The sequence below is a fragment of the Neomonachus schauinslandi genome, chromosome 5 (assembly GCF_002201575.2).
Source record: "Neomonachus schauinslandi chromosome 5, ASM220157v2, whole genome shotgun sequence".
In the NCBI taxonomy this organism is placed as follows: domain Eukaryota; kingdom Metazoa; phylum Chordata; class Mammalia; order Carnivora; family Phocidae; genus Neomonachus; species Neomonachus schauinslandi.
The window spans coordinates 138,170,855-138,193,331 of record NC_058407.1 but is presented as its reverse complement, the minus strand read 5'-3'; the positions used below and the strand labels follow the sequence as shown (position 1 = coordinate 138,193,331).

Genomic DNA, 22,477 nt, shown 5'->3' with positions numbered 1-22,477 from the left:
TATCCTCATGCTTCCTCAGAGCTGTGTGCATACGTGGACGCGCGCGTGCAAGCACTCAGGTTAAGGTCACCGTGCACCTGAATGGGGCTGTGTTACCTGCATATCTGCCATTCTCTGTTTTCACTCAGGACTATCTGGTGAAAATTCTTTGGTTGGACCTACAAGGAAATATATTTTAAAGACCTTTTTTTCTTACATGATCAGTAACATTTTGCTTATTCTCAATTTCTCCCATCACATCTAGCTATCCATTTCTAAAACTTGCTTATCTCTTTAGTATGCAGAATTCTAGAATAGTGAAGAAGCATTTTGTTGTTTTAATTCTAGTTCTGAATCTATTTGGGTGGCTTTTGTCTGAACTGCTTCTAAATTAACTTTTATTAAATTGTATAGATGTGGATCTTAGACATTTGCTTTTTTGGCTTTTGGATTTATTTCCAGTAACTTGAAACATAAATGTGAAAAATGATTTGTATCCAACTTAATACTACTTTCGAACAGGATAGTCACTACAGACTAAATGTGGCAAAGAATGTGCTTTGGAATTAATATATATAGCATTTCTTGTCAGTCCACATCAGTCACAGTAACATCACGGTTGATGAACTGCTGTCTCCTGGGTGCTGGTGCCCTAGGGGTTGAAAAACACAGTTTTGTTACCACCCCGTTTTCTGGAGACTTGCTGCAAGTCCCTGTGGCCAGGTCTGCCTGCCACATGCTCTCCCTTCCACCCTCCCACTGTTGCCATCATGGCTACATGCTGTTAGGAGTGGCCTTTCCACCCCCACCCCCAGCTGTAGTTCTAGCTCAACTCCTGGGCAATGCTGAGTGCTTGTCTGTTCCCTCCTTTATTCCTGTGGTTGAAACTATCGTGGGTCTTTTCAAATAAGTGGTTTTATCTGATTTTTTTTAAAAAATGTGTTCTAGCTCATTAATTTGTACTCTTTATATGTTGTTTCCTCTTTCTGGGAGGAAGGGGTTTATTATTTTCTAAGATTTTGAGTTGATTGTTTAACTCATTAATTTTCCATCTTCTCTTGGCTGCTAATGAAATCATGGAGGCAGGTCACCACTCTCATCTGACAGTGTCCCTGGCCCACTCACACTGTCAGCTGAGATTCTAGTATCTTTTTGACAATGGCACATAGTGTAGTTTTTTTGTTTTTTTCTTTTTTTTAAGATTTTATGTATTTATTTGTCTGGGAGAGAGGGAGCATAAGCAGGGGGAAGGAGAAGCAGGCTCCCCGCTGAGCAAGGAGCCCGATATGGGACTCTATCCCAGGACCCTGGGATCGTGACCTGAGCCAAAGGCAGACGTTTAACCGGCTGAGCCACCCAGGAGTCCCACATAGGGTAGTTTTGTAATCATTAGCGCTGATGTTTCTTTGGTCCAAGTGCTGTTTAGAGATGAGCTTCAAAAATCCTAAGCCCTCAGGGCGCCTGGGTGGCTCAGTTGGTTAAGCAACTGCCTTCGGCTCAGGTCATGATCCTGGAGTCCCGGGATCGAGTCCCACATCGGGCTCCCTGCTCGGCGAGGAGCCTGCTTCTCCCTCTGACCCTGCCCCCTCTCATGTACTCGCTCTCATTCTCGCTCTCTCAAATGAATAAATAAATCTTTAAAAAAAAAGATAAAAAAAAAAAAAAAAAAAAAAAAAAAAAAATCCTAAGCCCTCAGGGTTTTATAGGTGACCTTTTGTTGACCAGTTTCTGATTTTAGTACATTGTGAGCAGATAAGTGGGCCTGCAGGTTGTTCTTTTAATTATAAAAAAAAATAGATGTGCAGAGATTAGAAATTGTATTTTTTTTTTAAGATTTTATTTATTTATTTGAGACAGAGAGAATGAGAGAGAAACAGCACATGAGAGGGGGGAGGGTCAGAGGGAGAAGCAGACTCCTCGCTGAGCAAGGAGCCCGATGCGGGACTCGATCCCAGGACTCCAGGATCATGACCTGAGCCGAAGGCAGTCGCTTAACCAACTGAGCCACCCAGGCGCCCAGATTAGAAATTGTATTACACAGCTTCTAACAACAACAAAAAATAGCAGTATCTTCTTTTACCTCTGCTCACCCCATTCTGTTTCCCAGAGCAACTCCTTTACTCCTTCTACCACTGCTGGTATTTACCTCTGTATTTTTGAATAAGACATTTATGTAGATTATTCTTGGTATACACTTTTAGACTTTATATCCTTCCTATTATGAATGATAAGGATTACTCTCCCACATCTCTAATTCTCTTTCCCTCACCATCTCAGTATAGTTATGTCACAAATATAATTTATGAAACTCATGTTTAATCTTTATATTGTGTAAATGTCAGCTGCTGAGCCAACAGTGAATTGTGCTTACTTGTTTCTAATAACTCTTTGCTTTTCCTGGAGTTAATAGTTTCCTCTTCTTTTTTGGTTTGCTTTGTTTTTCATCTCTGATCATACTTTACCATTCCATTGCAAATTGACCGACACAACTGCTTGACTCCTCCCAATACTATTTTTACTGAATCAGACATGTTAGATAATCTATCAGTGCCTTTTCCCCACTTCACAGAGATTTCTGCTTGGGAACTGTAGCCACCTGGAGTGGATGCTTTATAGGCCTCTGGATTTGGAGACTGTGGGGCAGGTTAGCTCTTTGTCAAATTGGGTACCACTGACTTATTTGTCCTTCCTCCCATCCTAGAGATCCTAAGGTTCACAGAGGGTGGTCCCAGTTGTGCTAGGGGTAAGGCTCAAAGACACAGCCACTTTTCCCCTATCTTCTTCCCCATGTATATTCTAGAGCATCATTCTTAGGAAGGGTCATTTTTAAGCCCTTGTCTTTTTGTTGTTATTGTTTGTTTGTTTTTAAGATTTTATTTATTTATTTGACAGAGACAGAGAGATAGGGAGAGCAGGAACACAAGCGGGGGAGTGGGAGAGGGAGAAGCAGGCTCCCCGCTGAGCAGGGAGCCCGATGCGGGGCTCGATCCCAGGACCCTGGGATCATGACCTGAGCCCAAGGCAGACGCCTAATGACTGAGCCACCCAGGTGCCCCTTAAGCCCTTGTCTTGATCACATTTATATAAAGACAGCTAAAAGCAACTGGTGAGATAAGTCCTACCCTTTACTTCTCCAGCATTAGCAGTTGCCTCTCTGAGGCAAGATGAAGCATCGCCCCCATGCTCTTTCCCTGCCAGGTAAACACTGATGTGTCCTGAATCACAGTGAACAGCTGAGAGGCCAGAGATGGGCTTTGGTCTCCTCAGACACCATTGCAGCCACTGGCCGGCCTGGAACCTCCAGAATCTGGTGTGTGTCCCTGGAGCTTCCTGGCTCCAATGCCCCATTGTTGGATGCAAGAGGAACACAGCGTCGGCGAGCCTAACCTTTGCCAACGCCAGTTACAGGGAGAGGCATTGTTAGGTTAGCCCTGGAGTAGCAGCTGTGTGCCAGTTTCTTTTGTAAATGCTTTGATATTTTAACGCAGAAATTTTAAGCAAGGAAGCCATGTTTTGTTGCTGTTACAATAGCGGCTCTTGTCTGTGTGGACTCATTGAATGGAGACACTGATACCGGAGCAGTGTTAGTACTGTTAATAGTTCCTAAGTGCGTAGAACACGTCTTTTCTTAATGGTTTGTGTCCTTTTCTTACTGAAAACTTTATAGCTCTTTTAGATCCCTGTACTTGTTATGGGCATGTTGGTTGGTCTCAGATTTAAATAACTTTGACAAGGTAGAGCATTGCTGGTTTTCCATTTGTCTTTAGCCTCAGTGAATGTCTTTTGAACATTTAGGAGATTTACCTGCAGACAGGATTGTGATACATTTTTGTGCCACGTCCGTTCACACTGGCCTCCATACTGGCTGCTCCCACTGTGGAGCCCAGCCCCTAGACAGCGGGTTCTGCCCAGCCCTAGGCCTGGCTTTGTTTTTCTCCAACTCACCACCATCTGACGTGGGTTTTTATGTGTATGTCGGTGTATCATTGATCTGCCTGCCCGCCTCCCATGAGAGAGCCAGCCCGTGAGGGCTGGGGCTTTGCGGGTTCCCTAGCATCACCGCAGCACGTAGGTTGGGGGAGGTCGATCACAATGTGGCTGGTCCATGGTGAGCCTGCGCATGGGTTTACACTCAGATGCCACAAGGAGGCAAGTGGTCTGGGTTTTGTATAAGTTGCCACACACTCGTCTTGAGACCGCCGGCAGCTCAGGAGCCCATTCTTGGTGTGGTGCATGACATGTTGTATGGAGAAAACTTTGATCAGGTTTTTTTTTCCCCCCAATGACATGTCTTCTGACCTCAGACCACTAGCACAATTGCAGCATGTGTTCTGGTGTTTTTGAGAGATGGTTGCGTTGATGCACATATAGCCATTCCCAGGGACTTTGTTGGCCTCCGTGGCATGGCAGCCTCAGGTGTGGGAACGCTGGACACAGGAGATGCACTGAGCAAAATGTCCACAGTGCTATCGATTAAACCTAACCAGAGGCAAAGCGCAAAATGGAAAACCAACCATGGAGTAAGAGGCACTGCCTGAGGTCCCACGTGGGGTCTGTGCTCCTCGGCATCAGCCAGGGTGAACTCAGGATTAACAGTGGCATGGCCACGCTTTGTTCCCAGGTTGCCAGGGCGAGACATGGCTCTTGTCCAAGCCAGAGACCCTGAGACCCTGTCTGCTTCATCATGGTCAGGTGCGTGCCTGTCCGGGGGCAAGGTCTCGCGAGCCAGGTGCTGACCAGAGGCTCTAGCTTGTACCTGGTGGAATGGTGTCAACAGGACTTTTTAAAAGATGATCTGGACATAGTTTCTGAATCACAGAAATGTTGCAGAGAGAAGTGCAGAGTCCTCATCAGCCTTCACCCTGCATCCCTGTAGGTGGCACATAACTGTGGTCAGGGCTGTCAACCGAACCAGACTGTGGTTGGGTTTCTCCAGCTTTCCCACCAGTGCCCCTTCCCACCCAGGGGCCCCTCCCAGGGCCACACTGCACTTCGCCGCCTTGTCTCCTTCATCCCCTCTGGTCTGTGGCAGTCTGGAGGCCCTTCCTGGCTTTTCATGACCTTGATCGTTTTGAGCAGTTCTGGTCCCATATTTGGTCCGATGCCCCTCACATTGGGTTTGTCTGGTGTTTCTCGGGATGAGATGGGTCACAGAGGCGAGGTGCCCTTGTTACCAGATCGGGTGCCCGAGTCCACATGACTCGCCTCGGGCAATGCTGACCTGGATCACTTGGTGAAGGTGTGTTTCCAGGTGTCTCCTCCCGTGTGTTCCCTGTCCTCTGGAAGCCTGTCACCGGGCCCGGCCCGCGTCCCAGGGGAGGGAGGACTCAGCGCCACCCCGGGAGCGGCATCTCCACATATCATTGGGAATTCCTCTGTGAGGAAGGTTCATGTCTTGACTCCACGTCTTCGCCAGTCCTCACACTGAGTTGGGCTCTGGGTTATGTCCCACGCTGCTCCAAAGGGTGGGTGTCAAACAATTTGTGGATATACATTAAAGCCACATAGTCATTAAAAATTGGGGGAGATTTTTTTGAGGTTATGCAGTTGTCCTGTTTTTTCCTTCAACATTTGCCCACTGATTTAGGCTTCCCTGCAGCCATGATTACTGGGATGTTCTGGAAGTGATTTTCTATTTCCCTCCCATTCCTTCTTTGGAATTCCTCCTCATGGAAGAGCTGTCCTTTCCCCCCCATTTATTTATCAAATGCTTGTTTATGTTGCTGTGGCTACTGTTTCAATTCTCATAGAGTAGGATCCGGCACTAGCAGGACCTGCTACACTGCTCGTTGCCCGGCCGTGGCTGTGGGGAGCCCCGAGGCTGGCTGCCATGTCCTTGTTGAGGCCCCCCACCCCGACTTCCCAGCCCTACAGGAGCTGCAGACCCATCTCGTGACTTCCCTTCTGCAGCCCTCGGTTCAGTTCTTTCCCCAGGGCCCTGGTTCTTGTCAGAGAACAGTGTTAGACACCACGGCCCGGGTGCTGAGTGTGCTCGTCACTGATGGGGCGGCACTGCTTTTCTGCCCCAAGGTGGACAGAGCCAGGAAGTGGGTGAACACTTAGAGCACACCACTGACAAGCCGTGAGCCACTCCTTGGACCCGAATGAACCTCAGAGGACTCTCGCTGCAGGAGAGGAGCCCTCTCAGGTGCAGCCCACGGCATGATCCTGGGCCGGGGCTGGGGAGCCGGCTGCCTGCATGCTGACTGTGATGGGGCTTCTCAAATCTGCACCTGTGTCGACATCGTGGAAACTGAGGCAAGGAGTCTGTGGGACTCTCCACTGCTCATCAGTGTGCTGTGAACCTACGACTGCTCTAAAAAATAAACACTGAGAAGTATACAGCACAAAGAGTAGATTTCAGCACATGTAAATCTTTAAAAAACCAAGCAGGATGTGTGGGGAAGGCAAATAGAAACTGTAACAAATAGGGGCACCTGGGTGGCTCAGTCGTTAAGCGTCTGCCTTCGGCTCAGGTCATGATCCCAGGGTCCTGGGATTGAGCCCCGCATCGGGCTTCCCGCTCAGCGGGAAGCCTGCTTCTCCCTCTCCCACTCCCCCTGCTTGTGTTCCCTCTCTCACTGTCTCTCTCTGTCAAATAAATAAATATAATCTTAAAAAAAAAAGAAACTATAACAAATAAACCTGTTTATAAACATCCAGAATTTACACACATGTACGGGTTCTATATAATACACATTACATGTGACGTGTTGTATTTGTGTTATGTCTACGTTCTGTGTATGACCTACCTGCATATGTATCTGCTCGGTAAGCACACTGAGGGTTGAAGAAGGCATGTTCACCTTGTGCCCTACAAGTAACCACACAACGCATGAGACGACCTTGATGTTCGAGGGCTGTTATCATCCATAGAGGCATTTATAAAAGACTGTAAACCCGCCGTAAACAGCGAGCAGTACGTTGAGCAGTTTTAGGTAGTTAAAGCATGTAAGGTAATTCAGCCAGTAGTTATGGAAGACAGTTGTTAGACCAACATGAAAGTGGTGTACCTGGCGTTGGGGAGGATGGTCTGCGGCAGCCCTGGGGGTGGCTGGGAAGCCGGGCCCCACTGGGAGCACACCAGTTAGCGCAACCTCTCTGGAGGACAGTATGGCCACATGGTTATGGTTTGGCATCTTCGAAGTGTGTGTGCCTATGGGTCACCAGCCCCACGTCACGGTTTTCTATAGCAAGGTTAGGAGTGTGCAGAAAGACTATGGGGGGGCATCACTGTGTTTACGGCAGGAGAAAATGGAAATAGACTTAAAGGTTCATCCATGGAGAATTAGCTAAAATTACATCTCTGTGGATTACTAAACAATATGATTTAATGATGCAAAAATATACTTAAGATATATTAAAATGGGTTTTTTTTTTTAAGATTTTGTTTATTTATTTGACAGAGAGAGACACAGCGAGAGAGGGAACACAAGCAAGGGGGAGTGGGAGAGGGAGAAGCAGGCTTCCTGCCGAGCAGGGAGCCCAACGTGGGGCTCGATCCCAGGACCCTGGGATCATGACCTGAGCCGAAGGCAGACGCTTAACGACTGAGCCACCCAGGCACCAACTAAAATGGGTTTTAAACTATGTGAACTGTATTCCATTTTTGCTTCTGAAAAAATCTTTCAAAATTATTTTGAAGTATATGATCAAGGAGTTAGATTTATCTCTAGGTGATCAGATAACTTTTCTTCTTAGTTCCAGTTTATTTTCACTGAGCATTTTTGCTCTCAATTAAGGATTAATAAATTTGTTTTAATAACATTAGTTTTAATAAATGGGTTCTAATAAAATGAAATCAGTGTTAAATCAAAGGTGAACGGATGTGAGCTGGGCACAGCATAGAAGGAGACCATGCTCCCAAAAGGCTTTGAGGAGCCCAGGTGGGGACAGGGAGGGCAGGAGAGGGGGGCCAGCGATGCTTTGGCTGAGGGGTGTCATGAGGCCCACTGCCAGCCAGGTGTCTTTGGCTTGGTAAAAGTCACTTCCTTTCCTGGGACTGGGGGCTTCATGGTGTTTATGGCTAGAAGTGGGATATGGATGGCGTTCAGGGGCCTCTTCTGAGTGTGGGGGCTGTGGGGGGCCTGCGCATGCTGGGGGTTTGGGAGGAGTGGAGGTCTTTAGAGGACGGCAGGGTGTCGAGACTGGGAACGGACTCTGGGATTTGTCTCTCCTGTCGGCCAGTCCGGTCCGAGGTTGTCCTGTGCTCTGCCTTGCTGCCTAAACTCTCCCCCAACCCCTGATGGTACATGGAGAGAGCCCCCCCTTCCTGGTGGTGCGTGGAGAGAGCCCTCCCCCAGGTGGTGCATGGAGAGAGCGCCCCCCCCAGGTGGTGCGTGGAGAGAGCCCTCCCCCAGATGGTGCATGGAGAGAGCGCCCCCCCAGGTGGTACGTGGAGAGAAACCCCCCCGCCCCCGCCCCGTGGTGCGTGGAGAGAGCTGAGGGTCGGAAGAGCGGTCATCTAGGAAGCAGCATCTGGATTAGGGAGGGAGGGGCTGATAAGGCAGGGAGATGGTCTCCTGGAGCCCCTGATGAAGCCCAGCTGTGGGCGTGGGCGTGGGCGTGGGCGTGAGCCTGAGGAAAGGAGGGCACACAAAGTACTTTGTAATCAAGGTTATTTGATGCCGTGGGGTCTACAGAGGCAATCCACAGAACAGGGGCCGTGCATGGTGTGGCCCTTGGTGCTTCGTCAGGCCTGGTGAGTTTACCACCCTCCTGCCCACTCGCTCTGTGCTATGTCTCAGATTTTGTGTTTTTTGATGGCAAGAAACCACCTTCCATCTGAGTAAGAGCTGTGTGATCTGCCTCAAGAAAGGCCCAGGGCAGGGGGATGAAAGCAATGACTCAGGAAACAGGAAGCTGTGATTCTCACCACGCCAAGTGGCTCTCCAGGCCTCAGAAGCTTCTGGACTCCCCACGGCTCGGCCCCTTCCTAAATTCTAAGCATGTATGTAGTTCTGTTGACTCACGTGAAGGTCCTGCCTCAGTGCAGTGCCAGGCTCTCACTTGGTGTCTGGGCCCAGCCTGCCTCGGCACAGTGCCCGTTCATACAGGGCAGCAGGGTAAGCGCTGGCCATTTAGAACAGACATCCTCATGCAGCTCTCGCTGGGGAAGGCTCGCCCCCACCATTCAGTCACTTGGCTTCAAGACTCGGATCAAGACAGTTGGCTCAGTGTCCGTAAATGGACAATCTCTCCCCTTTTTTCCCTTTTGATGGTGCCAAAATCAGCAATTACAGTCATAATCCCCAATGAAAATAGTAACGGGGGCAGAGCCTGGGGTGGGTGTGAGCGGCAGGGGCTTTGCACGTGCACATGTGAGCTCTTTGGTTTGGGAGCAGGACGCCCCCTCTTTTTTTTTTTTTTTTTTTTTTAAAGATTTTATTTATTTGAGAGAGAGAAAGTGAGAGAGAGCAAGCACATGAGAGGGGGGAGGGTCAGAGGGAGAAGCAGACTCCTTGCCAAGCAGGGAGCCCGATGCGGGACTCGATCCCGGGACTCCAGGATCATGACCTGAGCCGAAGGCAGTCGCTTAACCAACTGAGCCACCCAGGCGCCCCTGGGACGCCCCCTCTTATGTGGTCACTGAACGGGAGCAGAACCCTCAGTCTTCTTAGAGAACATGGCTGCCGTGCACCAGGACCCTGGGTCCTCCCTCCCCTTCCCTCAGGCCCTGCATGCCTGGTGTGTGCGGGATGAGCAGCGTCCCTGGCAGTGATGAGTGCGGAGCTCGAGGCTCTGCTCGGTTCTGGCTTCCATGTCACGGGGCCACGGGCGGCGCTCTCAATCTCCTTTTTGGGGGAAAAATTGTTTTTAGAGTTACACCTGAATAGCTTGGCTAGACTCACCATGCTCCCAGAGACCCTGGCTTTCAGCTGCTCTGCTGGTTTCCTCTTCTGGAAAATGCACGCTCATTCTGCTGGCGTTTTTAAAAACCTTGTGTGTCTCTCTATAAAGTTTAATGGTTTTCTTTACAAAGCTTTTAAATATCTTTTTATTTTTTTAAATATTTTAAATATCTTTTTAAAAGACTTATTCCCATACTCACTGTAAGATTGGCTTCTAGGACAAATGGCAATTTAAAACATTGCCTTTCACAGTTTGTTAGCATTTGTGAACATGCTGGCAGTCAGTTCTAGATGTCCCAGCAGATGGGAGAATTTCTTGCTTATTTTTCTTTAACTTTTGACTACAAGAACTTTGCAGCACGCACTGTCTCAGGGTGTCCCTGTTAACAGGCAGTGCTCCAGTCTTGGGCTGACTGACTCCCTGTCTGCCATGCTGGGTGCAGGAGACCCGCTTCCTGGTGCACCGCGCAAGATGGCACCTTTTATAGCAGCACTTGGAAAACATCGTGGGGGTTCTAGCAGGTTCCGGTGTTGCTGGCCGCCTCGTACGGCTTCTCCACAGTTGCTGTGTCCGAATGAGGCCTCGGATATGTTCCTGTGGCCGCTTGCGGCCTCCCCGGCTGCCCCCCATGCTCCCAGACAGGGTTCTGTAGCAGAACGGCTCGTCCCGAATGGAGCTGACCACCTCCAGCCCTGGTGTCCCCTGCCTGTCGCTGGTGGGCTAGCCACCGGGCTCCAGGCGGCATCAGAGTAGGCCTGGCGTTTGGCAGGGATGCGTCATGGATGCTGGGACTTCTGTTGCTGTCGGTCAGAAAGCACAGGCTGCCTTTCCCCGCTCTCTGCAGTGGTGAGATTGCTGAGGGACCAGCTGTTACCAGCCTGATCCATCCATTAGAAAGTTCTCTGTCGGGCACCTGGGTGGCTCAGTTGGTTAAGCGACTGCCTTCGGCTCAGGTCATGATCCTGGAGTCCCGGGATCGAGTCCCACGTCGGGCTCCCTGCTCAGCAGGGAGTCTGCCTCTCTCTCTGACCCTCCCCCCTCTCATGCTCTCTATCTCATTCTCTCTCTCAAATAAATAAATAAAATCTTTAAAAAAAAAAAAAAAAAGAACTCTGTCAGCAGCACCAAGGCCCTGGCCACGGCCTTGGCGAGTGCCTGGACTCACCCCCCAGGGCCCGCCCGGAGCACACGCTCTCATTCTGTCACTCTGTTCGCATTTATCTGGGATTTTTTTTTTAATCGAAGCAACTTTACTTCATCAACTATTTGGTTGCGTGAAATCCAGCTTCTCTGGAAAACTCAAGATCAAACACTTAATCTTTGTCTTGTCAACTTTCAGAAGAATCACTTGGTCCCTAAGTACCCTATAGGGTTCCTTCTAATGTCCTTTGTGATTGCTGCCAGTGCCACTTGATAGTTGAGCTCATTTTCTGTAGATTTTTTTTTTTTAACTTTCTGTGTAGGCAATCATATTTTTTTCTATGTCAAGTCTTAGAACTTTTCTTTTTCTTATTTTTACAGTGGCTAAGAATAAGTGTTACATAGGACGTTTTAAATCATATCATTATGAAAAATTTCAAACATACCAAAAAAGCTTAAAGGATTGTATAGTAAAAACCCATATATGGACCATCTAGCTTCTACAGTTTATAGTTTACTAGATTTTTTCCTTTATATAGTTAATCTCCTCATCTTTCTGTCCATCTGTCAATCCATCATCTACTTTGATGCATTTGAAAGTCAATGTCACATATCCACGTACTTGCCTCCGAATATTAACTTCAGCACGTAGGTCGTTAACTAGAGCTTAGTGTGTGCTCATGTTTTTTTCCCTCGACAGAGAATTCACAATGAGATGTGCAGATCATCAGTATATACTTTTAGAGTTTGACAAATGCATACACCTGTGTAACTTCCCATCAAGATGTAGAACATTCCCATCACTCCCATGTATGTAAAGCTAGGACTCTGTTCTAAGGCTGGGTCTGTCTGCACCCGTGCTCTCTGCGAGGAGGGAAAGTTTGCTTCGTGCCTGGCTTCTTGGCTCACTTTCCAGAAGTCCTGCTCAGTTGATACCTCTCTGCAGACAGTGTGTCCTTCCATTTCCACACTAGGGATCCTTGATTTCGGTGGCCTGTGGGGAAGGGCCATTGTTAACTGTGAATGACAGCTGGAGGACTCAGCATGTCCGAAAAATGAAATCAAAATGACCCAAATGAAAGCAGGTCTTAGATGGTTAATATTAGGGAACCTTCTTTTGCTTTCTCATAGGCTGCGGTGTTATTTGTAATCATGTGGAGTGTTTTTCCACCTCTTTATCGTTATTAATAGAAGGCACTAAAGTCACAATATTCCCACTTGCATTTATGTCCAAAAGAAAATGGCTTGTGTTTCTGGGTCCTTTGAAGCACAGTCTGTGGTGAACAGCGTTCTCTTCTGTGCTGCTCAGGCAGGCAGCCTGATCTGTCCTGCTGATTGAGGTTAGTGCTTTTTCCTTTCACACTTGCGCAGGGATTGCTTGAATGCTCTGTTCCCTCTTTACATCTTTGATTGTCTCAACATCCTCTCTATGCAAGGATTTGGGTACCTTGCTGTTTGAAAGCATATGGATTCTTAGTTCTGCTCTCTGAACAGAGAGTTGCATGAGGTGGAAGGATCTGTATTTGGTTCACTGTTTCCTCACCCCCATTGTTTCTGACAAGAAGTCAGCTGTCATTCATCCTGTCATTTCTCCAAATGTAATGTCTTATTTTTCTCTGACTGCTTAGGAGGTTTTGTCTTTGGTTTATAGCAGTTTGACTATGTTGTGTCTCTATGTGGCATTTTTGGGATGCTGTCTTGCTTACGATTCTCTGAGGTTCTTGAATCTGTAACTTACGTCTTTTACCACATTTGAATAATTTTTGCCAGTATATTTTCAGGTTTTTTTCTGCCCATTTCTCTCCTCCTAGGATTCCAATTATGTATATTTGGACCTTTTGATGATGTTCCACGAGTTCCTGAGGGTCTGTTCTTTTGTTACTCAATCTTTAAAAAAAAAAAAATCTAGGGGCACCTGGGTGGCTTAGTCGGTTAAGTGTCTGACTCTTGGTTTCAGCTCAGGTCACAATCTCAGGGTCATCAGGCTCCGTGCTCAGTGGGGTCTGCTTGCCCCTCTCCCTCTGCCCCTTCCCAGCTCGTGCTCTAAAATCTTTTTTTTAAAAATCTCTGTTCTTGGGCGCCTGGGTGGCTCAGTCAGTTAAGCGACTGCCTTCAGCTTAGGTCATGATCCCAGGGTCCTGGGATCAAGTCCCGCATCGGGCTCCCTGCTCTGCGGGGAGCCTGCTTCTCCCTCTCCCACTCCCCCTGCTTGTGTTCCCTCTCTCGCTGTGTCTCTCTCTGTCAAATAAATAAATAAAATCTTTAAAAAAAAAAAATCTCTGTTCTTCAGGTTGAATAACTTTAGTTGAACTATTTTCAGGTTCACTACCTTTTTGTTCTCTGTCCTCCCAATTGTTATTACATTCATCTAGTAAAATTTTAATTTCAGATATTTTCTTTTTCAGTTCTAGAATCTGTTTGGTTCTTCTCTCATAGTTCTGTTTCTCTGCCCAGTTTCCCTATCTGTTTATGCCTTATGGGCATGTTTTCCTTTACATCCTGAAGACATTTACTATGGATGCTTCACCATGTCTTCCTGAGCTTGCATTCTGGGTGCAGCATGAATGGAGAAGGGAAGTAAGTGAGATGTGCAGTCTGAGGCATGGTGAGTGTGTTGTTTGGTAGGTCATGCCGGGACAGACTGAGGCCCAGTTGTAAATGTTATGTCCAGAGAAGGCCTCCCTGAGAAGGTGGCATCTGAGCAGAGACTTGACCAAAGGGCCCCAGGAATGGGCACTGGGGACAGAGACCCAAGGTGGGCCTGGGCCTCCAGCAAGGGAGGAGAGCCCAGGGTGGAGTAAAGGGGTAGATGAGGCTATTAGTGGGGTGCTGGTTAGCTTCACCCTCTCCCTGCAGGTCTCTGTGGGTCACTCATGTGGTGTTTTTCTATGATGATTCACGCCAACTGACTTAGCTGAAACCCCTCCTCCATTGTGCACTGATCCTTCCAAAAAAAATGTTTCTGGAAACTTCCCCTAATGGTATCAGGGATGTGGTGCCTGAGGACATCACTGGCCCTTCCCCTCACCGACCACCACCCCAGAGTCCTTTGCGCATGCAACTTCTGAGCAATACTGGCTGCTGGCAGTGCCCATGGGGTCCTCGTTCTGTGACTGATGCCCGCCTCTCCTCTCCGTGGCCTCGTGGAATGTACATGCTGTCCAGAGTTGGGTCTGTGAGGTGTGCTGTGCCTTGGTGGCCTCCCGGCTTCCAGACCCAGAGCTGCCTGTCACCTCACTGGAGGGCCAGAAAGCACTCCCTTTAGAAGGGGAGTGAAGCTGGTCCTGACTTGTATGGGAAGGCAAGGAAGAACACTGCTGTGCCCATGTAGTGACCCCCTGTGGAGACCGTGTATGTGGGGGGATGAGGCTGCAGTGCTGCCCTGACCTCTGACCTGGGTGCGTGCCGGTTGGAGAAGTGTGTGACTCCTTCCTAGTTCTCAGATGAGCTGACCCTCCCCATGATTTGCATGTTTATACAATAACTGGACACAGCAGCCTTGCACATCAGCCAGGCCCTGCCCTGCTTTGGTGACAAGGGCGTGCCCATCAGCAGCTTCAATGATGCCCAGAAACCATGTTCACTGAGTGTGTGGAAGATCTAGAAAAGCAGAGTGAAAATGGGTCATTCTCCAGAACTGTGTGGGATGAGGGTGACCCCACTTCCATCGGCACGGGGACCCAGTGTGCATGGATGCAAGAGCTCACTCCGCTGCAGTGCTGAAATGAGGCCCACTCCATGCAGGGCCCATGGACATAGGGTGTCTCTCAACAGACATGCCTCCCAGGGTTGACGGAGAGCAGGGTCCAGACCTGTCCCTTGCACCCTGAGCTGGCCAGTGGGCACTCGGTGGCACAGGAGATCCAGAATATCCCTGCTGTGGCCGACGGCCCCGTGGACAGCACTGACCAGCACGTCTCAGCCTTCTGACAAGTTACTTTGAGACGGGCTTCGGTTAATTTTCATGCACAGGAAACAAAAAACAAAGAAATGGTAATGCATCATGCCCTTCAGCCTGATATATGTTAAATATTTGGAATGTATTAATCCTAAGAAATCTCTGTTGCTAGATTTAATTTCCGTTGACAGGAAGCATTTTCATATTTATCCAAAACTAGTAAACCTAGCTAAGGTCATTGCTGTGAGTTTTGTTTTCGGGCTAGCTGGTGACACCTGCACAGATCTGAGCAACAGGGGACACCTGGGGCAAGGAAGTCTGGTTGCCGTGGTAACTGAGTATTAACCAGCACCGTGACAAAGTGCCGTGGACGGAGGGTCGCTGTGTGGGTGTACAGGTTACACAGGTCACTTCCTGTTCCCTGCAGCGCCCACGGACATCCTTACAACAGAGATTAACAATTTTCTAAACGATTCATAATTGGGAGCATGCAGTTTAAAATGATTTTATTTAAAGCATGAAATCTTTAGCCAACTCTTCCAAAAGTATCCACTTGCTAGAAAATTCACTCCTATTCATGATCTGATCGGACTTAAATTCTGCCTCTGAAATATGGAGTCCCCCCAGCTTGCCTCTCCTTTCAGAAATCAGGCTTTGTCTCGTGGACTAACGGCAAGAACAGAGCCTCACGTGCCACGTTCCCCTACCCGGTTCAGGCTGGTTCTGGAGGATTCCTGGGCAGATCCAGCTCCAGGCAGGTCCTGGGGGCCAGGGCTGCGGGGTAGGCAGGAGTGTGGCCCCATCTCTGGGGCGAGGCTGGCATCAGTACCGCCCAGCCCCTCAGGACAAAGGACTGTCCCCAGTCTGTCCCCTCAGGGCCAAGTCAGCTCTACAAGCCATTCTGGTGGCCAGAAGGGGTCGCCGAGGCCGAGCCCCTCAAACAGTGTCCTTCCCCGCAGACTCACACGTGTGACGCATCCTGGCTGTGGCTCGTTGCCACGGCGGGGGGGTGTTTGCAGCGGGTATAAGGTTTGCAGAGGGGTGAAAGGCGTTGGCACCTGTGAGGGGCGCCGTCACTCCAGAACTGTGTCTGTGGCGCTCTCTCACCCTCACGGCACGAAAAGGGTCCCTTGCGTTTCTGTGGTGCATCAGTAACTGTGCACAGCAGACTGGCGGGCTGCTTCATAACTTCCCGCCCTGACATAGAACCTGGAAAGATGAAGAAAGCGACTTTGAAGAGCTTCGAGTGCTCTCCAGCTGCTGCTGGGAGCCCTGGGCGGCCGCGGGTGGGGCAGCCCCGTGCAGGAGTGACAGCCCGTCAGAGGGGAGGCATCTGTCTCCTTTTTCCCGGTTTCTAACCTGAAGCTAATGGGTTTCCTGCTCCTCCTCTGGATGGTGGCTGTCATTCTTGAAGGATCCATAGGTGCCACACTTCATTATTCTAGGTAGGTAGTGATTTTCCGGAAGGTGACGAGCCCTCGGTTGGTACCATCTTTCCAGAGCAGCCGTTTGCGCAGCTTCTACCTTTGACGATGTTTTTCTCCTGGGTCAGAAGCGGCTGCATTTATGCCATGTGGACCTTGACTTGGGGCGACCTCCACAGAGGCCTGCTGCAGGCCTCCTGTCTGAGCTGCCCTGGCCCAGCAGGCCCCTCGCTGGCCAGAGCGTGTCTGCTTCCCGTCCTGAGCAGGCAGACCCCAGAGAGGCAGCCGGGGCCCCCCACCCCCGCACCGTTCGCCTCGAGGCGTCATGCCCTTGGGCCACCCCCCCGTCACCAGGCACAGGTCAGGCCTCTTGGTGCTGGGTTCTCTGGATGTTTAGCAGAAGAGCATCTTCATTCTCCACGTGTCCCTAAGTAGGGAAGAAAGGTAAGCACCACCTGTACATTTGTTTTATTTAGAGAGCAGGTGCCCTGAGCTGAGCCAGAGGCATAAAAAGTGGGGCCGAGAGATTGAGGCCCTGTGCTTCTAAATGCGCTGAGGGTCCAAATTCAGCACGTTTTATGGGGTCTTTCCTCAGGCTTCCCCTGCAGCGGCCTGGCAGACACGGGCCATGTGTTACATGCCCTTCCGTTTTAAATGCTAGTTCAAAAGCACAAGCCAGGAGAGCGGCCCCCCTCTGACCACACGAGCTGCCCACAGGCTGCAGGGCTCTGGGCTGTGGCCACTGCCGACCTGGAGGACCTGGACAGTGGTGGCTGGCCCTGAGCTCTGGTCAGTGCTGTGTCGAGGTTCGCTGTCCCATCAGCACCAGCTGGGGTGACCCTGCAGCCTCCCCAAGTGCGGCCTGTCCCCGGCCCCAATGCCTGTTGGGACATCGCTGAAGGCAGTGAGCACGCAGCTCCTCAGAAGGGCATATGTCGCTTGGGAGCTGCCTGCCACCTGCTACCTGCTCCGGCGGTCACTGTCCAAGCATCAGGGTCAAGAGTGCCGACCCCACATCCCTCAACTGGAGGACTCCCCCGCCCACTTCACATGGAAGCCTCCTAAACGTGGCCTGTTCACCACTTGCCTACATAATTGGAAATAAGCCGGTGGCCACAGAAGTGACAGTCCAGAAACAGGCAGCTGCATGGACCTCAGGCTTCGTGGCTTCCTAGTGGATGTTAGCTAACCATCACCCCAAAGCCAGTGGCGGGACCAAACATCAGCAGCATCCCTGAGAAACATTCAGTGGGGCGGAGCCTTCTAGGGCCACCGTGAAAGTGAACATTTGTTTTTAAAGATTTTATTTATGGGGCGCCTGGGTGGCTCAGTCATTAAGCGTCTGCCTTCGGCTCAGGTCATGATCCCAGGGTCCTGGGATCGAGCCCCACATCGGGCTCCCTGCTCAGCGGGAAGCCTGCTTCTCCCTCTCCCACTCCTCCTGCTTGTGTTCTTGCTCTATCTCTCTCTCTCTCTCAAATAAATTTAAAAAAAAAAAAAAAAAGGATTTTATTAGAGAGCCGGGGGAGGAAGAGAGGAAGAGACAGAAACACGGATCGCAGAGCCCAACACAGGGCTTAATCCCACGACCATGAGATCATAACCTGAGCCGAAGTCAAGAGTCAGATGCTCAACCAACTGAGCCACGCAGGCGCCCCCTGAAATTGAGTAGGCGTCTGCACACCCATGAAAGAGCCAGTTTGCTATCTCCCCTCCAGAAAAGGATCTGAGCACAGGTTGAAAAGGCCCAGGCGCCCTCCTAAGTGGGACTTCTAACTGGTAGGAGGCCGCGGTGGGATCGGCCAGTTGTGTTCGGGTCAGTGCTTGCAGTTGTGGGCTGCGGGAAGCCAGCCGGCGGCGCCCTGCGCATCCGTCTTCTGGGGACGCCCGCCCACCACGCTGGAGGACAGTGGTGGTCCTGGTGCCGCAGCAGAGCTGTTCCGACGATGTCGGCGAGTGCTCACAGCCCAGGGGCCAGCAGCCAGTGACACGGTGGCTCCAGCCAGATGGGTGGGGGGTCGGTGAGGGGCATAGGTGGCTCCGCTCTCCCCGAGCACCCCAGCAGGGTGAAGAAGGTTCCAGTAGGTTCACAGGAGGGTGGCTGACCCTCTGCGGGTCCATGTGAGTCCCTGAGGTGGTGCTGTGTCCCTTGCCCGCCCCATCACCTGCTTGCCGGCACTTAGGTGGGTCTCTGGGCTCTGCCATTTGCACATCACTTTGATTGGTGTCACTCAAACTGCATATTAAAATTCCGCTCGTCACATCTGTGCAAAGTGATGTGGCAATTAGAGAAGGCGGGCCTGAGCTCTGGGGAATGCTCTGCACCCACGTGAGCGTCTCAAAGTCTATGAGGGGTTTCCAGTGAGTGCAGGCAGGGCCAGCTCTGCACGTCAGGGCTGAGCGAGTGTCCCTGTGCCCGCAGTGTTCGGGGCGGACGCCCCACCTGCCTGTCTCTGCGGCTTGCCTGGTTCTGCCCAGAATGCCCCACGCCTGCTGGCCCACCCATGCTGCTGCCCCGTGGCCCAGGGCCTCCCGGCTCCGACACGTTCTCAGCGCGTGGGCAGAGGGACTGGATCGGGTGGTCAGTCTGAGAGGTTCTCGGTCAAAAAGTGGAGGTGTCCACAGAGAAGCACGCCGCAGTTACCAGTCACTTCCATGCTCTGTAGCACCCCTGGGGCATGAAGACACATATTATAAAACACACCCCAAGTGAAGTGAGTCCAAATTTGATGACAGTTATCGCTCAAGATAAAACTAGAGAAACTGTCATATGAGGAACAAAGTCTGTTTTTTCCTGGTTGAGACAAGAAAGGGAGTTTGAAGTAAGTTGTAAAGCAAAGGTCTTGCATTGATGTGAACGAGAAGAGAACCTTGACCCAAGGTATGTGGTTGGTCTGCGTCTGGAATCTCCAAAAACAGACTAACTGCTGATACCTCCTGTTTTTTTCCTTCTGGGAGTTCTGACAGAAGTCGGGCTTCCCAGCTCTGGCTCAGGACAGGTGGACGTGGTGGGGCTGGCCTGAGCGCACGTGGGCATCCCACACACTGAGTCCCCACAGAGGGGTGGCACCAGGGCCCCCTTCCCGGCTGCAGCCCCCACCTCATATCCCCTCTCCTGAGGGCACCCCTCCCCAGCACCGTCCAAGCTTCTTTCTGCTTCTGGAATCCTCCCTGGACGGATGCAGGGTGCAGGCTGGTGGCCCCAGCGTCCCCAGCACAGGCGCACGTGGCTCAGCAGAGGCAGCGAGCCTCGGAGACGCCCCACTGGCCACCTCGCCCATCAGCCCTGGTGCCGGGCACCGCCTCACAGCAAGCTGACCTCTCCCACAGAGGAGCTGATTGGAACTGGGGCTTCAGAAATCCCCAGAACACAAGAGAGGGTTCCCCCCATTTTATTATGAAAAATGTCAAACTACAGAAAGTTTCAAATAGGGGCACAGTGAAACCCATAAACCCACCACCAAGGTTGCACTAGGCGTCTGCTTCACCCCATCCCTCGTCCTAACCTCTGCATCTCAAAGCAAGTTGCAGACCCCAAGAGCTGTCCATCCAGCCCTAAACACTTGGGTTCAGAACGCAGGTTTGTCTGTTGGTTGTTTTGTTTTGTTTTAGGAAGAAATTCACAAACCGTGCAATGCACAGATCTTCAGGTGCCTCTGATGAGTCTCGGCCCAGGCACCCCCTGCCCCTCACCCCCACTGGGTGTCACCCTGGCATCCCTGGCAGCTGGGTTCCCATTTCTTTTTCCTCTATCAGTTTTGCTCATTCTAGAACCTTCTGTGAATGAAACCATAGTGCGTGGACCCTTGTGTAAAGCATCTTTCATGCTGATAAAGTTTTTGATCAGAATGAGATTCAAGGGAACACGTGCAGCATGCAGAAAGGCCAAGTGCCAGTAGCCTGAAGCCTGTTTCAGGTCCCAGCTCTGGGAGTGTCTGTGAGAACACGGAGCCCTCGTCGCTGCCGTGTGTGTACTGCTCACTGCATTTCTTAGCGGGGCTCCCAGCGCGCACCCTGACCTCCTGCGGTGGAGCTGCAGCCCCTGACACCTGGCCCTGCGTCTCCCTCTGGCTTCCTCCTCACCGAGTGCAGACCGGGGCCGGAGTCTGCTCTGTGTTCAGCCTTCATGTCAGGTCGTCACACCACCTGTCCTAGTTTAGGGACCATTTAAGTTCAATGGAGTTTGGTGGAACTGCTTCTTTGGAGAATGTCCGGCTGTTGCTAACACGGCCCTTTGTGTTCTTACTGTCATCGTTCCAGGATGGGAGTCCCAGCTTCTGGAAACAGGATTCCTGGGGATCTTCCTGTGCCCTCTTTGGACTCTGTCTCGATTGCCCACGGGGACGCCCCCGTCCCAGATCGTTCTGTGGGGCTTTCGGTGGCTGATTTTCAGAATCATGCTTGGAGCAGTAAGTAGAACTTTTATTTGCTGTTTCAGGGAAATGCATTGCAAAGGAGCCGCCCCTTGCTGCCCTGTTGGCTGGGCTGTGCCTGCTGGGCCCCTCCTGCTGCTTTCTGAGTTCTGTGGCCTGTTTTTGTGCCCCTGAAATGCCCCTGGCCCTCCAGCTCTTTGCACAAGCACTTTCTGTGGGACGCATCATGACTCTGAGCCCGTTCCATGAAGAGACTCACAGGAAAAGCCCCTCGGCAGCTGCACCTTTCTCCACCAGCCCTCCTGGTGGTTTCTGGAACATAGGAAATGTTTTGCGTGGCTTAAATCAGCAAGGGCAGGAACAGGTCAAGAAGTGTTACAGGATTTTTGTCCCTTCAGTGCCTGTGGTTCTTGGTCACGTCGCTTCGAAGAACAAAGAGGTGGACCAGATGAAGAGTGGTGGGCAGCAAAGCGAAGTTATTGAGCAAAAGTAGAAAGCTGCTGGAAGGGGAGGGGACTGGGGACTGAGAGGGTTGCCCCCTGAACTTCTAATGAAGGGGTTTTTATAAACTCTTTCGAGGAACTATCTTAAGCATCCTGAGATTGGGCCCCTGTGGATTGGCCGCTAAGGTGTGCCAGTCGGGGCTTTGATCATGCACCCATCTCCGTATCAGGTTTTGTTCACATGTTGGTGGTCTTATGACCTGACATTTGGAGGTGAAGTGATAGTGACCAATGTTTTAAATCAGCAAGGGCAGGAACAGGTCAGGAAGTGTTACAGGATTTTTGTCCCTTCAGTGCCCGTGGTTCTTGGTCAAGATGTCCTGCAGAGCCTGCTAGACAGGATACTTTCGTGGTCTCTTGTGAGCTGTAAAACAGGATGCTAGTGCGGTTTTGTCTTAGCTGTCCCGGCTTTTTTGCTTTCTTGTTGGGGACCCTGGCCCTGACTATGTAAGTGTCCAGTTAACTCCTAACAGAAAGGCATACAGTCCCGTGAGTCTCACCCCAGAGAAGCCGCGCCAACTTCCTTCTTTTTCTCTGCCTGCTGTGTCCTCTCTGCAGACGCCTCGCTCGCTGGCTTCAGGGAGTTTCTCCTAAAGGCCAGGTGAGTTGGCGGCTCCCTGCACCCCGGCGCAGCTGGTCGGCGCCAGGTGTTCTCCCGGCTCACGCCCTCTCACCGGGCCCTAGAACCCAGGGTTCCCCCACCGCCAGCTTCCACGGGGCCCTTGCAGGTACTCATATGTTTCCATCGCCACCTACCATCATCTTCAAAGTTTTCAGAGACACTCTCTGAATCTTAAAATCAGGAGTGACATGCTTCCTCTTGACCTCCAACTAACTAGGCACGGAACTTGGCAAATTGTGTTCACGGTCTCTTTCACTTTTCTCCTTTTGTTAGTAAGATCTGGGGTTTTATCCTGGACACTAGCTTCTTTTGTACTGGACACCTTGTCATTCAGGTATGTGAACTCTCCCCGGGGGCAGGGGCCAGCACGAGCTCACAGAGAGCTTGCTTCTGCCGCACCCGGTCCCCTCCAATCCCCATGGCCTGCAGTCTCCCCTGTCCCCTGCGACCCGACGCTGGCTGGCTGTGTGCCCTGCGTCCCCGGGAGGCCCAGGCAGTTCTCCGGGAAGCCGCTCTTCCCTGCTGTGTAATTAGTGAGTACTGTGTGGTGGACTCCCGTGGGATTATGTGGCTGCCCTCGTCAGACGTTCGTACATGGAGTGTGTCCCGCCTTCCCCTCTGCTCTGCCCAGTGCCAGTATACCCCTCTGTGGCTGCCATTCATCTGATGCCCTTGTTCCCCATGTC

The 22,477-nt window shown here is 50.9% G+C and overlaps 1 protein-coding gene across 2 annotated transcripts in view; it reads left to right on the top strand.

The window, feature by feature from the left end:
• Window positions 1-22,477, top strand: part of LMF1 (lipase maturation factor 1) — a 99,407-nt gene that overhangs the window by 34,483 nt on the left and 42,447 nt on the right. For both annotated transcript variants that reach the window (XM_044915046.1, XM_021698067.1), the window contains exon 4: window positions 20,554-20,702. In XM_044915046.1, the coding sequence (XP_044770981.1) occupies window positions 20,554-20,702 (149 nt within the window). The remainder of the gene's footprint in view (window positions 1-20,553; window positions 20,703-22,477) is intronic.